Source organism: Pungitius pungitius, chromosome 3 (assembly GCF_949316345.1).
Source record: "Pungitius pungitius chromosome 3, fPunPun2.1, whole genome shotgun sequence".
NCBI lineage: Eukaryota > Metazoa > Chordata > Actinopteri > Perciformes > Gasterosteidae > Pungitius > Pungitius pungitius.
The window spans coordinates 12,524,583-12,542,989 of NC_084902.1; the positions used below are offsets into that span (position 1 = coordinate 12,524,583).

The 18,407-nt window shown below is 42.9% G+C and overlaps 1 protein-coding gene across 2 annotated transcripts; it reads right to left on the reverse strand.

The window, feature by feature from the left end:
• Positions 1–530: 530 nt before the first annotated feature.
• Positions 531–17,105, reverse strand: c2cd3 (C2 domain containing 3 centriole elongation regulator). Of its 2 annotated transcripts, XM_037468298.2 has the most exons (34): positions 16,878–17,105; positions 15,723–15,992; positions 15,488–15,645; positions 14,908–15,086; positions 14,637–14,773; positions 14,417–14,549; positions 14,280–14,299; positions 14,147–14,207; positions 13,901–14,048; positions 13,719–13,819; positions 13,175–13,363; positions 12,961–13,076; positions 12,507–12,625; positions 12,110–12,241; positions 11,560–12,009; positions 11,272–11,423; positions 10,683–10,926; positions 9,810–9,993; positions 9,521–9,704; positions 9,265–9,437; positions 9,043–9,178; positions 8,308–8,576; positions 8,050–8,130; positions 7,341–7,940; positions 6,920–7,267; positions 6,692–6,830; positions 6,534–6,598; positions 6,240–6,445; positions 5,885–6,018; positions 3,965–4,114; positions 3,666–3,856; positions 2,435–3,170; positions 1,862–1,964; positions 531–751 (listed from the first exon to the last, which is right to left on the reverse strand). In XM_037468298.2, exons 1-34 carry the CDS (start codon positions 16,939–16,941, stop codon positions 629–631), a joined length of 6,495 nt encoding a protein of 2,164 aa, XP_037324195.2. In that variant the 5' UTR covers positions 16,942–17,105; the 3' UTR covers positions 531–628. The 2 variants fall into 2 exon arrangements, with proteins under 2 accessions (XP_037324195.2, XP_037324188.2); XM_037468291.2 differs by having other exon boundaries at positions 14,147–14,299.
• Positions 17,106–18,407: the final 1,302 nt, after the last annotated feature.

The following is an 18,407-nucleotide window of genomic DNA, read 5'->3' on the forward strand; positions in this document are numbered from 1 at the left end:
TCTCTCACACACGACTATATCTCCCTCAAAAATACCACTTACACACACACACACAGGCCGTTAACGTCTGCTCTGTGACTGTTATTAAAAGATGAAGAAAAACAACCTTTTTGTGAAGCTTTGCAGAACTTTGCATTTGTATCTCTATGTGGAAATGCACTTATTGTACGTCGCTTTGGATAAAAGCGTCAGCTAAATGACACGTAATGTAATTTTGCTGCGCTTTTAAATCCAGTTACTTTGTTGAGACACTTGTATGAGTGTTCAATGTTGTATTATTCTGCAATGCAACTGCATCAGCATATTTTATAAAGACAGCATATTAAAACTACCAATATATCCAGCTATGCGGGTTCACAGAGAGCCGTTGACATGTGTCCACATGCTCAGTAGATAAGTATTCATGCAAAGGTTATAAGAATTTTTTAGCTAGTTCACCTTTAACCAAACAGAAATGAAGCACACGCTCTAACTTTTAATGTAGCCTGAGGCCTGTTCCTAGAAGCAGGTTTAAAAAAAAAATCCTAGAGTACAGACAAAAAGTTTTTTATTTATAAAAATGCAACATATGACACTTAATTTACATGATAGAAAACCACTGAACTGTACAAAAGTCAAACAACACAAACTAGTTATTTACATCAAAGTGAGCCGCAAATATTTTTTTTATTCTTTCCGTCTCCTTCTTCATGGATGATGGCGACATGTTGGGCCGCTGTCCGGGACCTCTGTGATGTGGAGCGCTCGGCCCCTGGAAAAAAAACAACAAGCATAGTGATTAGTGAAAGGGTTAGGGTTATAGTTTATTGTGTGTTTGAGGTGTGTGTGGTATAAGTGATTGCCCAAACAGAGCAAGCCTTTCTTTGGCTTAATATATAGTCCTGTGTCTCTCTGTACAATGAGATCAGCAACGAGTGACTAGTTTGAACCGGCTCCCTCAAAGACAGACACACCTCACACCGCAGCACGTACGCATATGGAACATCGCCGCGCCCTCCCAGGAGCTGGATCCATTTACAAAAGGTGTGCTACAGAAGAGCATTTCCATCAGAGTGGGCGTAACCCAGCAGACCTCTTTGACACTGTGTAGTACTTGGGAAAGGTTTGCATAACATTAATTCACTTCCTCGGTTGCACGGGAACATTGACAATGAATACCTTTCTTTAAAATGAGGGTGTTTTAAAGTCAGGAGTAAATTGGCACCATCACTTGTCTGCGGTTGGGATTCGTGTTGAGTTATGTTCCAAATTCCACACTTAGTCCTTTAACTCATGATGATGCTTTTTTTTTTTAACAAAACCACTTGTTAACAGTCTGGTTCATGTGTGTTGCAATTTTCTGTTGAGCTTACTGCGCAAACACCTGACTGTATAAGGATTTATTATCAGGGCAAAGGGGGAGTGTTTTATTCTTGAATAAAACAGCCAGAGATTACCACATTGGTATTTTCTGGCTGTATCCACTGATTTCCACATAGAAATGTTTTAAATCGGGTGGTCAGGAAGGGAAAACTGGATAACAACACATATTAATCTGTTGATCCTTAACACCGTTAAAACTACATCAACTCCTTTCCAAAAAATGAATTCACAAAACTGAATGAGGGCAGATAGATGAAGCATTTTCCTTTGCAGGTTAAACAATGGACAAAAACACAGAGGAGCTCGTGATCTTTTAACAGTATGTACAGCATATTGTTTAAATATTTGTTTGTCAGTGGCAGGGCCCCAACCTGCCAAAGGTGGAAGTTAAATAATGCTGAACCAGTTGTTCCAGTGTAATCATTCTTGACAGGACTCAGTTCAGTATGTTCAGTATGCTTCATATCAAGTGCAACGTGATCTGGTGAGAAATACTCACCGGGTCTCTGACTGTGTTGGAGAAAGAAGGAGCTAAACGTATAACTCTCATAGATGCCTCCAGTTGGTGAGAGGGGAGGAAGAAATTAGGGATCTCTGTAGGGCTGGATGTTAAATGTTAAAGAAAACTGTTAGATATGGTATGATGGCATTCCACTTAAGATCAAAGATTCGTGGGATGAACCTTTTAATACTACAACAAAGAGTGTTTCTGACTTTATTGGACCTCGGCAGTGCCTCACTGTAGTCAGGTATAGGTGTTGTAGCCGCAACATCCAAGGTACCAGCTGGACTGGATTCAGCAGAAAACAGACGGTGCGTTACATTTACTGAATTATTGAGTGTGTGGTTGGTTTCAAAAAGCCAAAATACACACAAGTTGAAACAAAACATTTTCACTTTGTGAGTTGTGTTTGTCTTAATTTGCGCCGTTCCTAATAAATCTGCATCTTCTCATTAACTAGAAAAGAGCAAAGTCTGAACCAATACACATGCATGTCAAATACTGTGTCTTAATCTAAAACATGTGATGACAGCAAGACCTGATCTGTTAGCAAACATGGATCAAGGATACGGTTGGAGTGGGACCTCTGTTGAGCATGAAGCATCGTCTGTATCTGTAGTGGGTGATGAAGCGTTGTCCCTTGACTCATCGTTGGGGCGGTCGGGCTCGTCTGATTGTCTTTCGTCTGAACCTGGTATCGTCCTCTCACAGCCTTGCTCTGTGTCTGAAACCTCGCTCCCTGATCCATTAAAACTGTCCCTTTTGTCACTTTCTTCTCTTCTGGCACGTTTGTGTTTACCTCCGCTCTCAGGAGGTACCGTCTGTCTTTTCTCGTCCTCATCCTCGCTCTGAAACGGCTCCTCTGGGGCTTCCGGGCTCCTCAGAGAAATCCAGTCGGGCTCTGACAGGATGCTTGTCCAAGGACTGGTTTTGTCTGTCAGAGAGGTTACCTCATTGAGATGCCTCGGCTTAACCACAACCTCCTCGTAATCCTCCTCCTCCTCCTCCTCCTCATCATCCTGGGTGCTACCTGTCCCGTCTTCATCTTTGTCTGATCCTTCTTCGTCCTCAGAGGCAGTGACCTTGTTGATTCGACTGTTCTTTTCTTCCTCAGGCTCAGAGTCACTACGGACTCCAGACATCTTGGGCGAGTTCAGAGGAGACAGATGTTCCCGGAAAGCGTGCGTCGCTCTGCATGGACTGGAGATACTCTCACGCAGAGTTTCGGGGTTGTCTCCAACAGGGGAAGTGGTTGAGCTGCTCTGGGGATCTGAGGGGATCGTTTCTAGGTGGTTTCCTCGTAGACCTGGAAGAAGAAAATCAACAAGCGACTCAATTTTATCACCTTTGAATGTACACAAATACAATAATGAACTGATTAATCAAAAACAATGTGCAGATTAATGATAAAAATAAACATCAATGCAGCCTTAAAGTAATATGTAATAACTGCAAAAGCATGGGTACTTTTAAGGTAACAAAGATTTCAGCAGCACTCTTGTTAAGAAATCAGAAGGTACAGCGATCCCTCCATTCATGGTTAAAAGTGTATATACTAAACAGTAGACTGTGTCCACAATGAACTCTGGGTCAACTGCCATGGTTGGCAAAAAGATCAAAGTTAACCTGCCAAGAATGAATCTATAAATGAAAAAATATATTACGTATGCATACAATATATTGGTCATTTGAGAAAAAAGTTCCCATCATTCGTAACAGTTTTAGAGGATAAAATCTTCTTACATTCCTGGTCATTTCAGACCCATAAAGTGGATCCCCTTAAGCATGCGAAAGAGCTCACCATTAATGATACTGTTAACTTGTCCAACCAAGTGGTTGGACTTGAGGAGAAGCTGACACGTGTCCGTCTCCGTGTCCCTCTGCTCCTCATGCTTGGCGGGACCCTCCGGCTCACTTACGGACGGGAACGTCGGTGTGGAAATCTTACGGCTAAAGTATCTCTGCATGTGGTCCAGCTCACTTAGTTTTTTCCTGTAAAAGCAATGAGGTGTACCGTCAAAACGTCAAACGTTTAAGAAAAAAAGCAGACAATCACTTGAATGATGAATTGTAAGGGACTGTACATCTGACAAATGATACCTGAGTGCTGAAAACAGAAAGGAGCTGGAGGGACTGATGTCAGCAGCACTACTGCCGCAGACAGAATGAGCCGCTGTTTGCTCCTGCAGACTCTGATGGTAATGACGTACTTTGTCCATGTGCTCAAAGTGGCGGTCACTCTCACTTGACCTGAACAGAACAGACGACAGATAAATAAAATGTGGATGAGTTTTTCCAGCATGTGGGAATGTTTTGACCTACATTTTTGAAAAAGCCGGGTATTCAATATGGCCGCCAATTTCCAAGATGGACCAATCCTTGAATGAAATATATACTGTATATTGTAATAGAAATATTACAAATGATTGTGGCCTCAACTCGACCGCTGCTTAGCGCTAGGATGGATCTGTATCAAAATCTAAATAAAATAAATTTGTGGAAGTGGATAGGTCAATATCAGAATTAGGAATTAATGTCACAATTGCAGACACACAGCTGTGTGCACTTAAGGCCACAGCAATATTTTCTGTTGGCACGGTTCTTTGTATGCATTTGACATACAGTTGCTTGGCCCACGATACAGCAGTGCTGTTCTTTTAGTATATTGTTACGACAAACTTCTCAATCCAGCATCATCTGTAACTGGTGGTGTTTATGGAAGACCCAAGACACTTCGGGGCACACTCTCCAGGTTTGCCATGCAGTCTTTTTGCCTTTACAATGAAAGCCTGATAAAACATCAAGTTGTGAAAGAAAAGGATGCTTGATTTTGCTCCAGGAAAATTCTGCTGTCAGCCTCATCAGGTTTGCAAGGACATAAACCTTCCAGACTCTCTGGTTTGTTGCAAATAACATGTTCCCCTTTGGTCACAATTGCAACATTTTCGTGACACAATGTCACAAATTTGTAAGGCACAAACTCATTATCCCACAGAAAGCATCTCCAATTAGGTGGTACGTTTTTTTTGTCTGAGCAAATGCCCTCAGACTTCAGATAATAAACAGAATGTTACCTCAAATAAAAAAGAGAACACCTTGGAACTTGAACTAATACTCCATCCATCAAAAACTTGTGTGAATTAAGAGTATGGCCATTATATTGAAAAATAGCAGCCATATGGAATGTTTATTGGCACTGTCACGGGCCGCACGCCACGACCACAGACAACAGGACAACACAAACAAGTAGTCGGAATGGAGTTTCTAACCGAACGCTGCTACAGTGACGTGTGCATTCAGTAGTTTCAGTGTTGGAGGTGAGTGCATGCGTGGAAGGTGTGTAGTGTACCAACAACGATGCAAAACCAGGTGTCTCAAAGCAGCGAGAGAGAGAGAGCACCTGAGACCAGAGAGCCTTTTATCAGGGTGCAATGGCAAACAAAGCCCATGGCACTTTCTCACTATGTGTTCTTGTGTGGACTTTTCTTCTCGTGGACTCGTGAAACGTCATCAGTCGCAGCCCGAGTACTGCTCCAATTCAAAAGTCCGCATCTGGCCGAGAACGGTCATAATACCCAGATGTGACTCGCCCGCCCATTTTACCGGGCATGCATCGGAGCAGGCTTGTCTGTTTTTGTGAGAGCCAAATATCCCAGAATGCATTTCACCTCAGCAACAGGCAACAACGACACAGGGTCGTCACAGCACTATTGAATTTCTTGCGTCAAAATACATTTTGATGTCTCTAAATTATACTGAGCCTTAAAATAAAGCTTCCTTGAGGGCGTGGTCTCTTAGAGATACCGGTGGCCGCCGTCCGAAGTCGTTAACAGCTGGCTGGCTCCTGGGCTTTGTGTTCCGAGCCAGCCTTGGCTCCGCCTCTTTAACCATTTTTTGATTAGCCAGGAGTCGGGCGTTGTCGGCCCACTTTGAGCTTCCCAACGGCTCTTGAGGACCCTTTGGTTGACGTTACGGACCACGTCCATTTCTCATATAGCTTATGGTAATTGTTCTACTAACCTTTCAGAGAACAGCCTGTCCGTGTGGTCGGGTGACGAGATCTTCTGCTCGGGGTACCGGCTGATGTGAGAGGGGAAGCTGCTGTATGTGGCTGTGGTATGGTAGCTGAGGGGGAGTGCCTGGAATAAAGATGTCTAACAAAAGAAACATGATTAAAATGAGAAATAAACAAATTATTTGGTTTCTTTGCTGTGGCTGGATTGAAATTGAAAAAAATACTTAGAAATGTTTTAACTGAGTGAAATTAACAGTCTAGTAACCATCCCTGTGACGTTTTCCACAGAGGTAAAGGTTTAGGGGTTTGCTTTTTTTGACAATTCAAATCCAGCCTGTATGAATAAAGAATTTCTCTCACCGGGGAATTTTTGGATACTTCTTCGTTCACAGTTTTTCTCTGTTCTCTGAGGTCTTGGACCCCTTTTCGTGGGGTGACGGACACTTTAAGCTGGCCGTGACACTGACCACTGAAGTCTGTGATGTTGTACCAACCACACACTGACTGGAAGCCACAGACTAAGGGGGACAGGTCTACTGAAGCAAATCCAATAACCCTCTCTGTTTCTATGGAAGAAAAACAAACCCAAGAGTGAACTGATGTATTAAGCCAATCAATGTGACATACATCATAAAGTGAAACTCCTTCCTGTACCTCCTTTGTGCCAGACTTTGAACACAAGCGACTGTTGTGGATCCACAAGCAGTTGCTTTGAAAGCCTGTGAATTTGATACAAATCATCAGCCTGATAAGAGATTTCAGATAACGGATTTTCTCAAAGAGTTTGATTAATCCTGTGTAAATAACTCCACCTGCACTCTTGCTGATGGTCCCACACAGGGCAGTCGGTGTTGGCCAGGACAGCTGTGGACCCCGGCTCGACCGAGTCTGCAGTGAGGTACGAAACACAGCAGGATGGTGACCCTTCACTGCGCTCTGCGAGGGGACATCCTGCCAGACAAACACAACACACATCATTATTATCATTGATAACGGATGTTATGAATGAAACGAAAAATAAACTACAGGTTCCAGCTCACCCTTCAGATTCAGGTGCATGGCCTGGTGCACTGCAATAGTCACAGGGAAAGAGTCATCCTCATTCATCCCTGTGTGCTGCATCGAAGCAGTGTCAGGAGTTGATCTAGACGATTTGTTCTTGTGTCCTCGTTGTGATGTTTTGGGAGTACTGGGCGACGAGGCTCGATCTGCTGCTTCCATCTTTTGTGATGAGGGCTCCTCCTGGCTGTCCGAGTCCACTTGGGGGTCCACGCCAGCAGGGGCTGTCCTTGCTTCCTCATGGAAAGACCCCGTTGTCAAGACGATGTGCACCCTGAGAGCAGCCCCTTGTAGATCTGCTGCTGAGCGTCTGAACAGGGGATACACTCCTGTAGAGAAATACAGTCATGTTATTACAGCATAATAGACATATACATTATAATACCAATAGTCATTTCTTACCACTGAGAGTTGGCTTCCGCGAGGGTGTCTTTATGAGCGAGGACAGATCGACAAATGCTGAACCCACCAGTCGGTCTGTGTCTCGGGGCCTTTGGGTTTTGTCTTTTGTGAAGGCAACCCACACCTGTACCTCCAGCTTTTCCTCCCGAAGATACCACATCAAGGGCTGAGTGCCCTTCAATTCCACAGTTCTACTTTCCTGGAAAGCCACCGTGGCTCGGCCGCCCTCCTCGACAGCAGGGTGTCTCATCTGGGAGCAGAATGCGTCCTGGTCGTAGAACTTGTACCTGAAGTAGCAGTAGGTTGAGCGCTCCAACTCAGTGAGACCCGGCAGAAGCAGGCAGTGGACAGGTATCCATGCTCTAGGCATTGAGAAAGTCACAGACATTCTCCTCCTGCCTTCTTCCAAAGCATCTTCATCAACCAGCATTTCATTCTGGGATATTTCCCAGCTCAGCCCCTGAGCAGATTTAATGACTCTTTCCCTGTCTGAGTGGTGGGCAAAGCTGACGGAGATTTCAAGGCCCCCAACCAAGGTGTGCTGGTGCTGTGAAGAACCCTTTTCCTGAGGTACATACACTCCAAACCAGCCAGAAATACCTTTAGATTTGGAAGAAGAAACAAAACAAATTGTTATTTTAAAGGTAATTGGCTATTTTAAGTATTTTAAGCTATTGAACCAAGCCTTCAGCGAGAGAGCGCAGCGTACCGGTTCTTTTATGGATGAGATCAGCCAGAGGTATTTTCACTGTGCCCAACACCACATCCTTAGGTCTAGAAGTGTGCAGCGCTGCAACAAATAGATCACAAAATAAATTATTAACTTACAGACTAACATTGATGAAATCACTGCTCCCACAGAAATATCTTATTAACAAATGAAAAAGAACTAAATGTAAAAATGGAGAGACTTCCCAAAAAATGTGGTTGTGGTTGCGGTAAATAAAACTGAATAAGCTTTATTAACCTTTGCGATTGTCTTTGTTCCAGACAGTGAAAACAGCAGAGGCTTCCACCAGCTGCTCAGCCAAGCTGCAGGTTTCTCCACTGCTCCTCACAAGAAGCAGGTCACAGGACACTTCCATGTGGTGGTCGAACTCCGGACAGAAAGTCCTGGGGGCCATGCGGGTGCACCTCCTTTCCCTCTCAGGCAAGAAAGAGAACTCAACCGTGATGTAAGAGTTCACGCCCACCCCGGCAAAGTAGCTGAATCTTTCATCTTGCTCTGATAAAACCCTGAATCAGAAAGGCAGAAGCACAAAAGGATGAATGCATTGAGGCATTACCTGTAAATCTGTAGAAAGACTTTTGCCAATACTTTCAGAATTATGCCGTGAGGTTTTGACATCTCTGCTGATGAAACACAGCTGAACATCACTTAATTTGTTGACCTCAAAACCTGCAGCTTAAAAAGTCAACAGCAATCCCATCTCTCCATGATTTGTAATTAGGAAGTGTCAGCAGCACTAACCCAGTAAATAAATAAACTGCATTAACTAATAGATGACTGGCATGATCTCATAACACAATCTTAAAGAGTAATTCAAATTAGTTATTTAACTAGAAAATGCATTAAAACCCAGAAACTGCTGACGTGTCATCAGGCAATTAGAAACAGTTTCACACATACCAGCAAACAAAGCTCTCTAGACAGACTGTAAAGACCAATAAAGCTCTCAATAGGACATTGGTAGGGATGTACCTCGCTGCGGCCTGCAGACCCGATGCTCTGTGCACCTGGACCACGAGTGTAACAACACGAGAGGCGACTCCTTTACTGGTCCGACCTTCAGGTCGCACCGGTCGATGCTTGTACCGAATGCACACATTGAGTAGGCCTGAAAAACACGGCAGATAAGCCACAACTTATAAGAAACAGAAGGAATCGATGCGTTGTATCATTGCTATTTCTCGGTCTCAGTACCTGAGGGCTGAGGCTGATGTCCCGTGGGACAGTCCGTCCTGGGAATCAAGGGCAGGGAGAACTTTTGAGCCTCATTCGGATGCTGTCTCTGCATGGTGACCATGGCACACAGCTTGGCCAATGGCAGCACTCCTTTGGCCACCAGCTGGTCCCGAACGTTTGGATAATAATACCTACAGACGCAGACAATCTTTTGTATGAAACCAGTAAGTATTGAGCCAGATTAAGGTATGGAATTCCAATGATCACCACAAACCTGCACCACACTTCAAACTGGACACCCCCTCCACTGCTAAGGCCTTGACTAGAAAGAGAGCTGAGCAGCAGCCTCTGAACTGGAACGCCTTCAGGGGCCAGAAGCACATGAGTCTCAGCGTGTCCAAACAACGGGTCGGGGACACAGAGAGTTGTGGTGGTCCGAAACGGTTTCAAGTTCACGCCTGTTGGAGGCGAGATACAGGTCAGACTGACGCAGAGGGAGGAGAAATGTCTCCGGAAATTCTTGATGGTGAAGGGTTTTTTTTTTTACAATGAAATGCCCTTACTACTCTCTATGAGGCTTTGGTCCAAATTTGCAGCAGAGTCCCCCTCCTGACAGGGGAAGCCGTACTGGACGTAGCAGTCAGCTTCACCCCAAACGGTGGACTGCAGAGGTGTGAGCCCCTTAACCTCCTCTACTCTTATCACAAACAGATGTTCTCTCATTGGTTCCTCTTGTGCCGCTCGCTCCTGAGGGGGAAACAAAGTAGAACCAAAGACGTCATGTACTTAGTCCACAGGTGTGAAATATCTTGACGTATCATAAATGCACAAAAACATAAACAGTTTAAACAGAAGCAGTGTTAGTGCTAGTTAAATTACTAACTTGTTTGTAAAACTTTTAAGAGTACCTAAATGTGCATTAGCAAATAAGCAATGACAAATAACACCAGGTTCACCATTATTTTCTAGAGATCATTTCACAGGGTATTTTCAGTGCAGAAAACAGCTTTACTGGGTTTCAACGTCCAATTTAAAAGCCTATGGGTTAAGCTAAAAAATCCTCTCTTACCTGCTTAGAAATTAGAAAGAAATCATGATAGAATATATTAATAATACAATAAATTGCATTTGCGACTATGAGTAGGGGGTGTTCAGTTTTCAGACACATTATTGAGAGCAGTCGATCAAAAAAAAAAAAGGATTAATTTCCACTTCAACCAAGGTCCCTTGCGCAATTTGGCCGTTTAACGTGGCTTTGCATCTTAGGGAATTGGAATACAGAGACTGGTGGTTCGTTCTGAGGAAATCAGGTAAACAAAAATTCTTGACAACACAAACTTTTCTATGAACAACCTTAGAAGGTGCTGCTTACCTTTGATTATTGTACATTATACACAAAATGATTTGCCCTTTGTGTCACAGAAATGAACACACACCTTTGTTTTTGAATGAGGCTGGTGATCAAGCAGATGAACTGGTCTCAATAGATGAGGCAAGCAGTCGTAATCTTCATCCCTTGTGCGCTGGAGGGAGACTATTTGCTCTGATCGGCCCATAGCCAAAACAACCCTGAGGTGTCCATTACAACTACCTGAGAACACATCGACGACAGGCATGTAGCAGTCTACCCCTAACACAGGGTATTGTGCCTGGAGGAGAAGGTGGGTGATCTTTGGATCTCTGGAGGGAAGTAAAAATAGAGAGCGGGGTTACTAATCTCACTTTGCCAGGTATGATTGGCTCCACATTTTAAATGTGTGTATATATTAATATAGGCAAGAACCTTCCTGGAATTTTAATTTAATTAAGAAAATATGCTATTTTGGGGGAGGAGTACCACAGCGCCCCCCAGAGGGCAGGTTATAAGTTGAAAATAACAAAACAAAAAACAGATGACTGATGCTACCTGTTTACTCTAATTTCCCTGCTAAAGTTGCAAATAAAACGGGAAACATCTAGTGACCCTTCTGGGTTAATTCAGACCTAATCACACATTGTTGGAAACATTTTCTCTCTACAACTTGCCTAAATGACATGTAGAACTGGTGGAGAGGTAGTTTAACTATGCCGAGGAGTCGATCCTGCCCTGAACTTGCCGTCTTCTGCCACACCTCAATCACCATCACGTTATTCTTCATTCGCTCCAGCAGCTTAGATGTTAAGGCAACAGGCGTCACCTGAGTGACAGGATGGAGAAACAGAATCATATGGGTCACCGGGAGTCTGAATTTCCAAAGGAGAATTTTGCTTCTAATAAAGGGGCCTAATAAAATAAATAAAATTTGGTTAGATGATTTGATCTCCTGTGCTGACCTGAACAAAGTTGAAACAAGGGTTTTCCTGACCCCAGCTGATGACAGATCTTGCCGTCTCATCACACCACAGTTTGCAGTTCAAGTACACATTCGGAGCCTGCATTGGCCCACAGTTAAAGTTCTTTCCATCTGGAACCATGAGTAACGTATGCAGCAGGAGTTGAGGGTCTTCCTCCTGATGCCGTGAAAGACGAGGAGATGCGTGGAGTCCGGGATGGGGAGAGGGGTCCTTCGAGGGTTTCTGAGGAGTCCAAACATTCAGCCTGGGAACTTCGAAGGACTGAGTTGGTAACTCTTCCCTGTCAGTGCCAACATGTGGAGATCTGGAGCTGGTCACTCTCTGCGGACTGGGCGTCGCGTGGGAAGGTGATGCGTCTCTCTGAGCCCCCTTTCTTTTACTTTTTTCAGAAGGGAAATCTCTGCTCTCTCTACCAAGTGCTAGTGAGACCTGAGAAAAGAAAATAGTATTACTTCTATGACAGACAGACAGACACTTGGATAATAAATCTCAGGCTTGTAAACATAAACTCATGGGTAATGCTCATTACCTTGAGCGGTCCAATCTCCTGTGTTTCCCCGTCTGCCTCCACATTCTGCACAGGTAAGACGACAGACTGACTGAGCTGCTGGCTCTCCAGCAGAGATCGCAGTGGGTGCACTGCCTTGCCGATGGAAACCGGCTGAAAACAAGAGAAGTCATTACGCCATCATCAGGTTGACATCACGTCATTACCGGCACCTCACTTATTAAGGGATTTTTGTCAGTTAATGTCTACCTGAGTTTAGAGCCATTTATTAGAAACAGGAGGGTCAATTTACATTTTCTTACTTGGTAGCTCTAGTTTACAAAAAAACCCATTTAAGAAGTTGTGCTCACTGTTGAACATTACAATTTATGATTCCAAGAAAAACTCACGTAAGAACAAATTCCATTTAGGTACTTACTTTCTTCTGGTCGCTCTTTCGTGAGTAAATGTTGAAAATCAGATCAGTTCCCCACCATTTCTTCACTGTTGCTGTATCAAAGTGGACCGGAAACACAGAGGGCTGATGGAACTTGACCCCTAAACAGAACAAAGGGCATGTCAGAGTCAGCCACCAACCCGTACAAGCATTTCAATAAGGCGTGTAGTCATTATTATTATCTTCTCTCATTTGTTGTTTTACTATTCTGTCAGTATTTTGTATATATGTTCAAGGGGTGCGAGTGTATGTCAGTGTATGCATGTGTGTATATGAGGGTATGTTTGTGTATATACATATGCGTGTGTATCTGCATATCTACGGATGGGTATGTGTGTATATACTAATGATAATGGATGGTTGATTTTTAATGCATATCTATATCTATCATAAATTTTGATCACAAAAAAATAAGGCGTGTAGTAAGAGGTCATACTTCCTCCTGCGACTTTACTGGCAGCAGCTCTGGTCACCTCTACATCTCCACTCTTACTACGATCATGTCGACTGGAAGTGGAGGCCACTGGGAACACGTACTCAATGAGATATGTGCTAGTGAAAGAGAAAGAAGCCACCATGGGCTATACTTTAATAATAACTGCAAGGTTATTTTAGAATGAGGTGAAAATCATTTAAAATGTTTCACCCACCACTTCTTGCTGGTTAGCGGTCGAGGAGGTTTCCCTTTGCTCGAGGTCTTTCTAGGTGCGCTGGTTGTACTGCCTGTAGACACGACCAGGGAGACGATGGTCACTCTTGCCAGTCTGATCGAACTCAGCAGCGACATTTGCTCTGCACTAATGCCGGGAAGAATACCACCAGCACCTGCTGAGTTTGAACTGGAGCCAGTCAAAATACAAAGTGTGTTAAAAGTACAAAAGGTTGGATGTTTGGTCTGTGTTATCTCTTGGTACCTTGTGTGTATCCCATACATCCAATGTAAGTCAGTATTTTACATAGCAATACATTAGAGGAGAAGCCCCGCTCACCTGCCCCCCCCCCCTGTTTCTGCCACTGACAGGATGAGATTGTTATTATAACTGTCTGAATACATTATGGAAAGGACGACACAGACAAAAAAAAATATTGCTATTATTTTGTCATGTAACCAGATGACAATGAGAATGTGAGTGAGAGTTGAAGAGATGAGTGCTACAAGACACTAGTGTCAGAAGCGTATGTGAAAGCCCTTACCCTGCAGCGATTTGGAGTGCAGACTGTGTGAGCTGGCTTTTCCTCGAGGACTCTGTTCCCTGGTCCTCCACCTCTGTGTCGTTTGGTCTCTGATCTGAAATCTAAAAGAAGAAGAATAAAAAATAAAAAAATGAAGACACACACAGTGATATGACACAATCAAGAAAAAATAGTCTTCTTACAGGAGTTTTGTAGAAGAGGTTTTCCAGTAAGCTCTGATCATATTGTGGATCATTGAGATCGCTGTCCCCACACACACTGCTATGGCCGGACAGAGATTCAGGGAAGGAGCCATCTCCATCCCAAAGATGCAGAGGAGACGTGTTCAAGCTAAACAAAATGAGAAGAAAGAAAAAGTACAGAGCTTGGAAAAAATAATGCGGCTCATTTATTCTGTCATCTCTGGAAGTAGGTGTGCAGTTATGTACCTGCCAAGAAGCAGGTCCAGAGCTCTGTTGTCCATGTCAACGGGGCCGTCTAAACTGCAGTCTGAGATTACAGCAACTTCATCAGAGGGCTTCAAAGTTGAATCAGCAAAAAGAATATTTTGAAGAAACCCACCAGTGGGAGAAGGGAAGCGCCTGCAGACAATTTATTATGATATTAGAATATAGATTTGATAGAATTATTATACTATGTGCAATAAAAGATGATAAAACGTTGTCGTTGCTTCTTTTACAATCTTTAAAAACACAAACTTTGAAGGTAGCAGGATGTTATCCTTTGGGAGAGGAGGTGGAGTGTCTTTCAGAGCCGGAGCAGAATCCCTGTCACAATGCAAAGCTGATACCACCATAGCATTTCTGAGCTTGTTCCCACGCTCTAGAATAACTGAGATGAAGGAACACAGTATTTATAAAGAGAAAGTCAATTGAGTGCGTCACTGTAAATGGGATGTTTAGTCAGGCTGCAACCAACCTGAGAGGATATCAGTGGTTGCTTGGCCACAAGGCTCCACACTTTGATTGTGAGATTTGTTTGTTGTCGGCATCTGATTCTCAAGTGGTTCATCTTTGTCTTTCTGTGCATTTTGGAAATATAAGTGGTCTTTTCCTCTGAAAATATATATAAAGATATGCGGTAAGATTATTGTAGTCAAGATTTAACCGTAGTACCGTAGCTCTTAATACACTATACAGGAACTGGATTATAAAAGGCAACATCACAACAGCAATGTTCGACTTCGAACCTCGGAGTGTTTCCACTGCTGCTCCCAGCTGATCCTTTCCCACTGCCAGCTGAGAGCGATCTGGGCTGAGAGGGCACGGTGAGCGTGGTGATTTTAGGTCTTTCTATGCTGATATTTGGGATGGGACCTGAGCTGCTGCTGTCATAGGCTTCTGTAAGAGGCTCTAAATTAAGGGAAACCTGAGGAAGTAAAAAACAATGTAATTAACTATGAAGGCGAAAAGTTATAACACGTTGAACATTACAAAGTGGTGCATAAAATCAATTGTTTATTTGTCAGTTCCACAATTTGAAATGCCAGAACCACGTGATGACTTCTAAATTAATGAATGACTGACAAATACATAACCGATACAAATGTAGGTAAAAGTATGTATATATGTGTGTTAGTGTCCTGTGCCTTTCAAAGTAACTTATGATGCTATTTGGTCCCCACCCAAGGTCAGGCACAAAAGATGTGACAGCCACAAAACTGCAGTTGGTGGAGATTACTTGTCTTGCGTGATGCACATCCACCTATTCACTACACTTAAACCAAACCTCAACGCGGCTCAACAATGTGAATTCGGGTTTCCACTCACCTGTAACTCTCCCAATTTCTCAGATGTCGGAGATACAAGCGTGTAAAATCCACTAATGGGGTGTGACAAAGAGAGACGAGAGATGCCCGCAACCTCAGCCCTTGCGATTGGCAAATGATCCGGTTTTGTCAGAAGCTCCAGCACCAGCGAGCTCATATCTGCTCATCAAAAACAGGTTGGCGGATGATTGAAACCATTTTTGGAAATGTAAAAATATCAAAGCCTTTTTAGTTACCTGTCAAATATGAGGTGAACTGCTTTGGCCCACAGCGGATGGGGAAGCGGGATGTGGTCTTGATGGTCTTCTGTGACGGATGGGATCCATCCCTTGGAAAGAAGTGTGTCCCGTTTGAAGACTCTCCCCACCAGCGCAGCCGGACGAATGTTGCAGAGGGAGGCTTGTGAACTGTCCATAATACCCGGCTTATTGATACTTGCAGGAAGCATCTTAGCTCACCCTCGACTAGAGGAGGGAGGCTGGTGGCGGGGGACACATCGCTGGGGACTGCAAAGAGTTATTTTGTATTACAGAAAGGTCAAACAATTATTTACAAATACTGTAAATAAAAACATCTGCGATAACCACAAAATTAGACAATTAAGAGTGGTGTTTGCTCAATGGGTCTTTTCTTTAAGAGGAACATGTAGGAGAAAACCGTTCAATGGCTTGAAGATCGAATTGACACTTTAACATGTGACCAACGTGCCGAAAATGTAATATCAATATCCAATCCCTCTGAGCTACTGTATCTATTCCTGTTGCAACATTTGTCATTAAAATCGATGACATGTATGATACTAACAAAAATACACATACCCATATGCACCTAAGCTGCTAAAATCCCTAACGCTCATAGTCAAGATCTAAACACAGTGTATTGAAAAGTCTCACAATTATTGCATTTCGATCTTGGGTTGACACCAAGGTTGTAACGTTATATCTAAACATACGGCTGCAGACCTTTTCAAAAACAAATACTGGGAAGTCTTAAACAGCACCGCAAGAAATACCAACATATTAAGTATTATCAAAACACACTTTTCTACTTAGCAACATTAAAATGTTGATCCTAACGCCAACATGTTCCTCTTTGATAAAAAATAATGTTATAACGTTCACGAATTCGCTTTAATCATTCATTGGCAAACCTACAAACCGCGTAACAAGTTTATAAACAAATGCTTCACGTTACGAAGGCACGTTAACACCACTGAGCGCACATGCAAAAGCAACATAAGAAAGAGAAAGTAAGCCGAATTTAACATTACATTAGCTGCTATGCTAACGTTAATTCCGCGGCTAATAGCGTGAGACTGACAGCTGAGGCTAACCCTACTAGCCTAACGTTAGCTCTACTGCTAACAGGTGGTTAGGCTAACAACAGTTTACCTTTCTTCTTGCTATATCCAGCTTTGACGGACCTATGTTTTCTGCTCTTCATCCCGCTGCTCATTAAATACAGATTGTGAAGGACCGCCTGCAGTTGCTGTAACTTTAGTAGGCATGCTCTTTATCACAATAATAATCCGTTTAACAGAGCTGCTCGTTTGAACTGCACAAATTACACACCAACAGGCGCAGGATCAGCAGCGCGCTAAACTGTCTCTGAGCAACAAAGTCCGAACGTTCCGCCTCCGCTGCCGCTTCGTTGCACAGGTGTGTTCTGGGAAGTGTAGTTTATGATGTTGTAGTGATCGGAAGTTACGTTTCTGCAAAAATGTGACTACACGCAAAAAAAAGTTTCTACACATTTCTGAGGCGATAGCTAAGATCTAGTTGATAAAATGTGTCTTTAAAGAAATCTACCTATTTACTCAAATAACATATTCTAGAACTAAATCCTGTAGAAGTTACTTTTTAATCATAATATATTGTTCGATATTGTACGTTTTTACAAAATGTACTTAAACGACTTAAATAATAAGTTAATTACTTTGTATTATCTCTATTTTCACTTAAGCTTTAAGTTTGGATTTTAACGTTTTCATTTTGAAACACATGGTCTACCCAAATTTGCCTTCGAGACATAATTGTATTCTGTCTGTAATGAATTTACCTGATACATTTGCTGCCAGGGGCAATCAAAAACAGAAATACAGCAAAAGTAATGAAATGTTACTGCAAATATATTAATGCATTTTAAATGCATTCAAAACTTCATAATTATGGTTTCACACAACACACCTTAAGAGAAAAGTGTTCAATTAAAATATATAGCATGTTTTTAAATTGTAGCAGCCTTTCTTTACATGACCAGCAGAGGGGATCATAACTGATCTTTGGTATTTGGTATTGGTCTACTTATGTATTGATGTTGGCATATGGTTCAGACATGTATGCTTGGACTATACTCTTGCATAGCAACAAATCCTTCTGAAGCCATGTTTGTTTTGGTGATCATGGTAACAGTGAGGGCTGCTCAGGATGTTAAGGATGCGTGCAGAATAAAGCCCTTTGAATTCTAGAAACATTTCTGTGAGTCAGTGTGTGCTTGCCAAGTCTGTCTGTTTGTATACACTGTGGGAAGCTGGAAGGAAAAGGTCTATCACTGTGAGCAGGCAGATGTATTATTCCTTTCTCACCCATTTCCGCACTTACAGATCCCATAATTTAACCTGTAGAGGTCCCTTATAAATGCTTGCTGGTACCCGAACTCACACTGTGACGTTTAATAGTGTTTGGTCCACTTCACATTGAGGATTGGTTATAACTTACTTAGGTGCATATATCTGAGGGGCATGAAGACAGCTTGGTTAAGGCAAGTTCGGACGAGGAAGCTGGTGCAGACGTGTTCCCAATGATTTAGCATGCAGTGCGTGATTAATGACGCCCAGCCTTTGAGGCTCAATGAGAGGCTGATGGATCTGGTTCATCTATTCCATCAGACAGCCAGAGTCTCCCACAAGCAGTAATAATCAC

Bases quoted from the DNA above. Each gene is read 5' to 3' on its own strand.
- c2cd3 (XM_037468291.2), bottom strand. From the start codon at position 16,941: ATGAGCAGCGGGATGAAGAGCAGAAAACATAGGTCCGTCAAAGCTGGA. The intron at 12,242-12,506 runs GTAAGTACCTAA...TCTTGTTTTCAG, and splicing joins GAAAGAGCGACCAGAAGAAA to CCGGTTTCCATCGGCAAGGC. The intron at 12,010-12,109 runs GTAATGAGCATT...TTCTTTTCTCAG, and splicing joins AGGAGATTGGACCGCTCAAG to GTCTCACTAGCACTTGGTAG.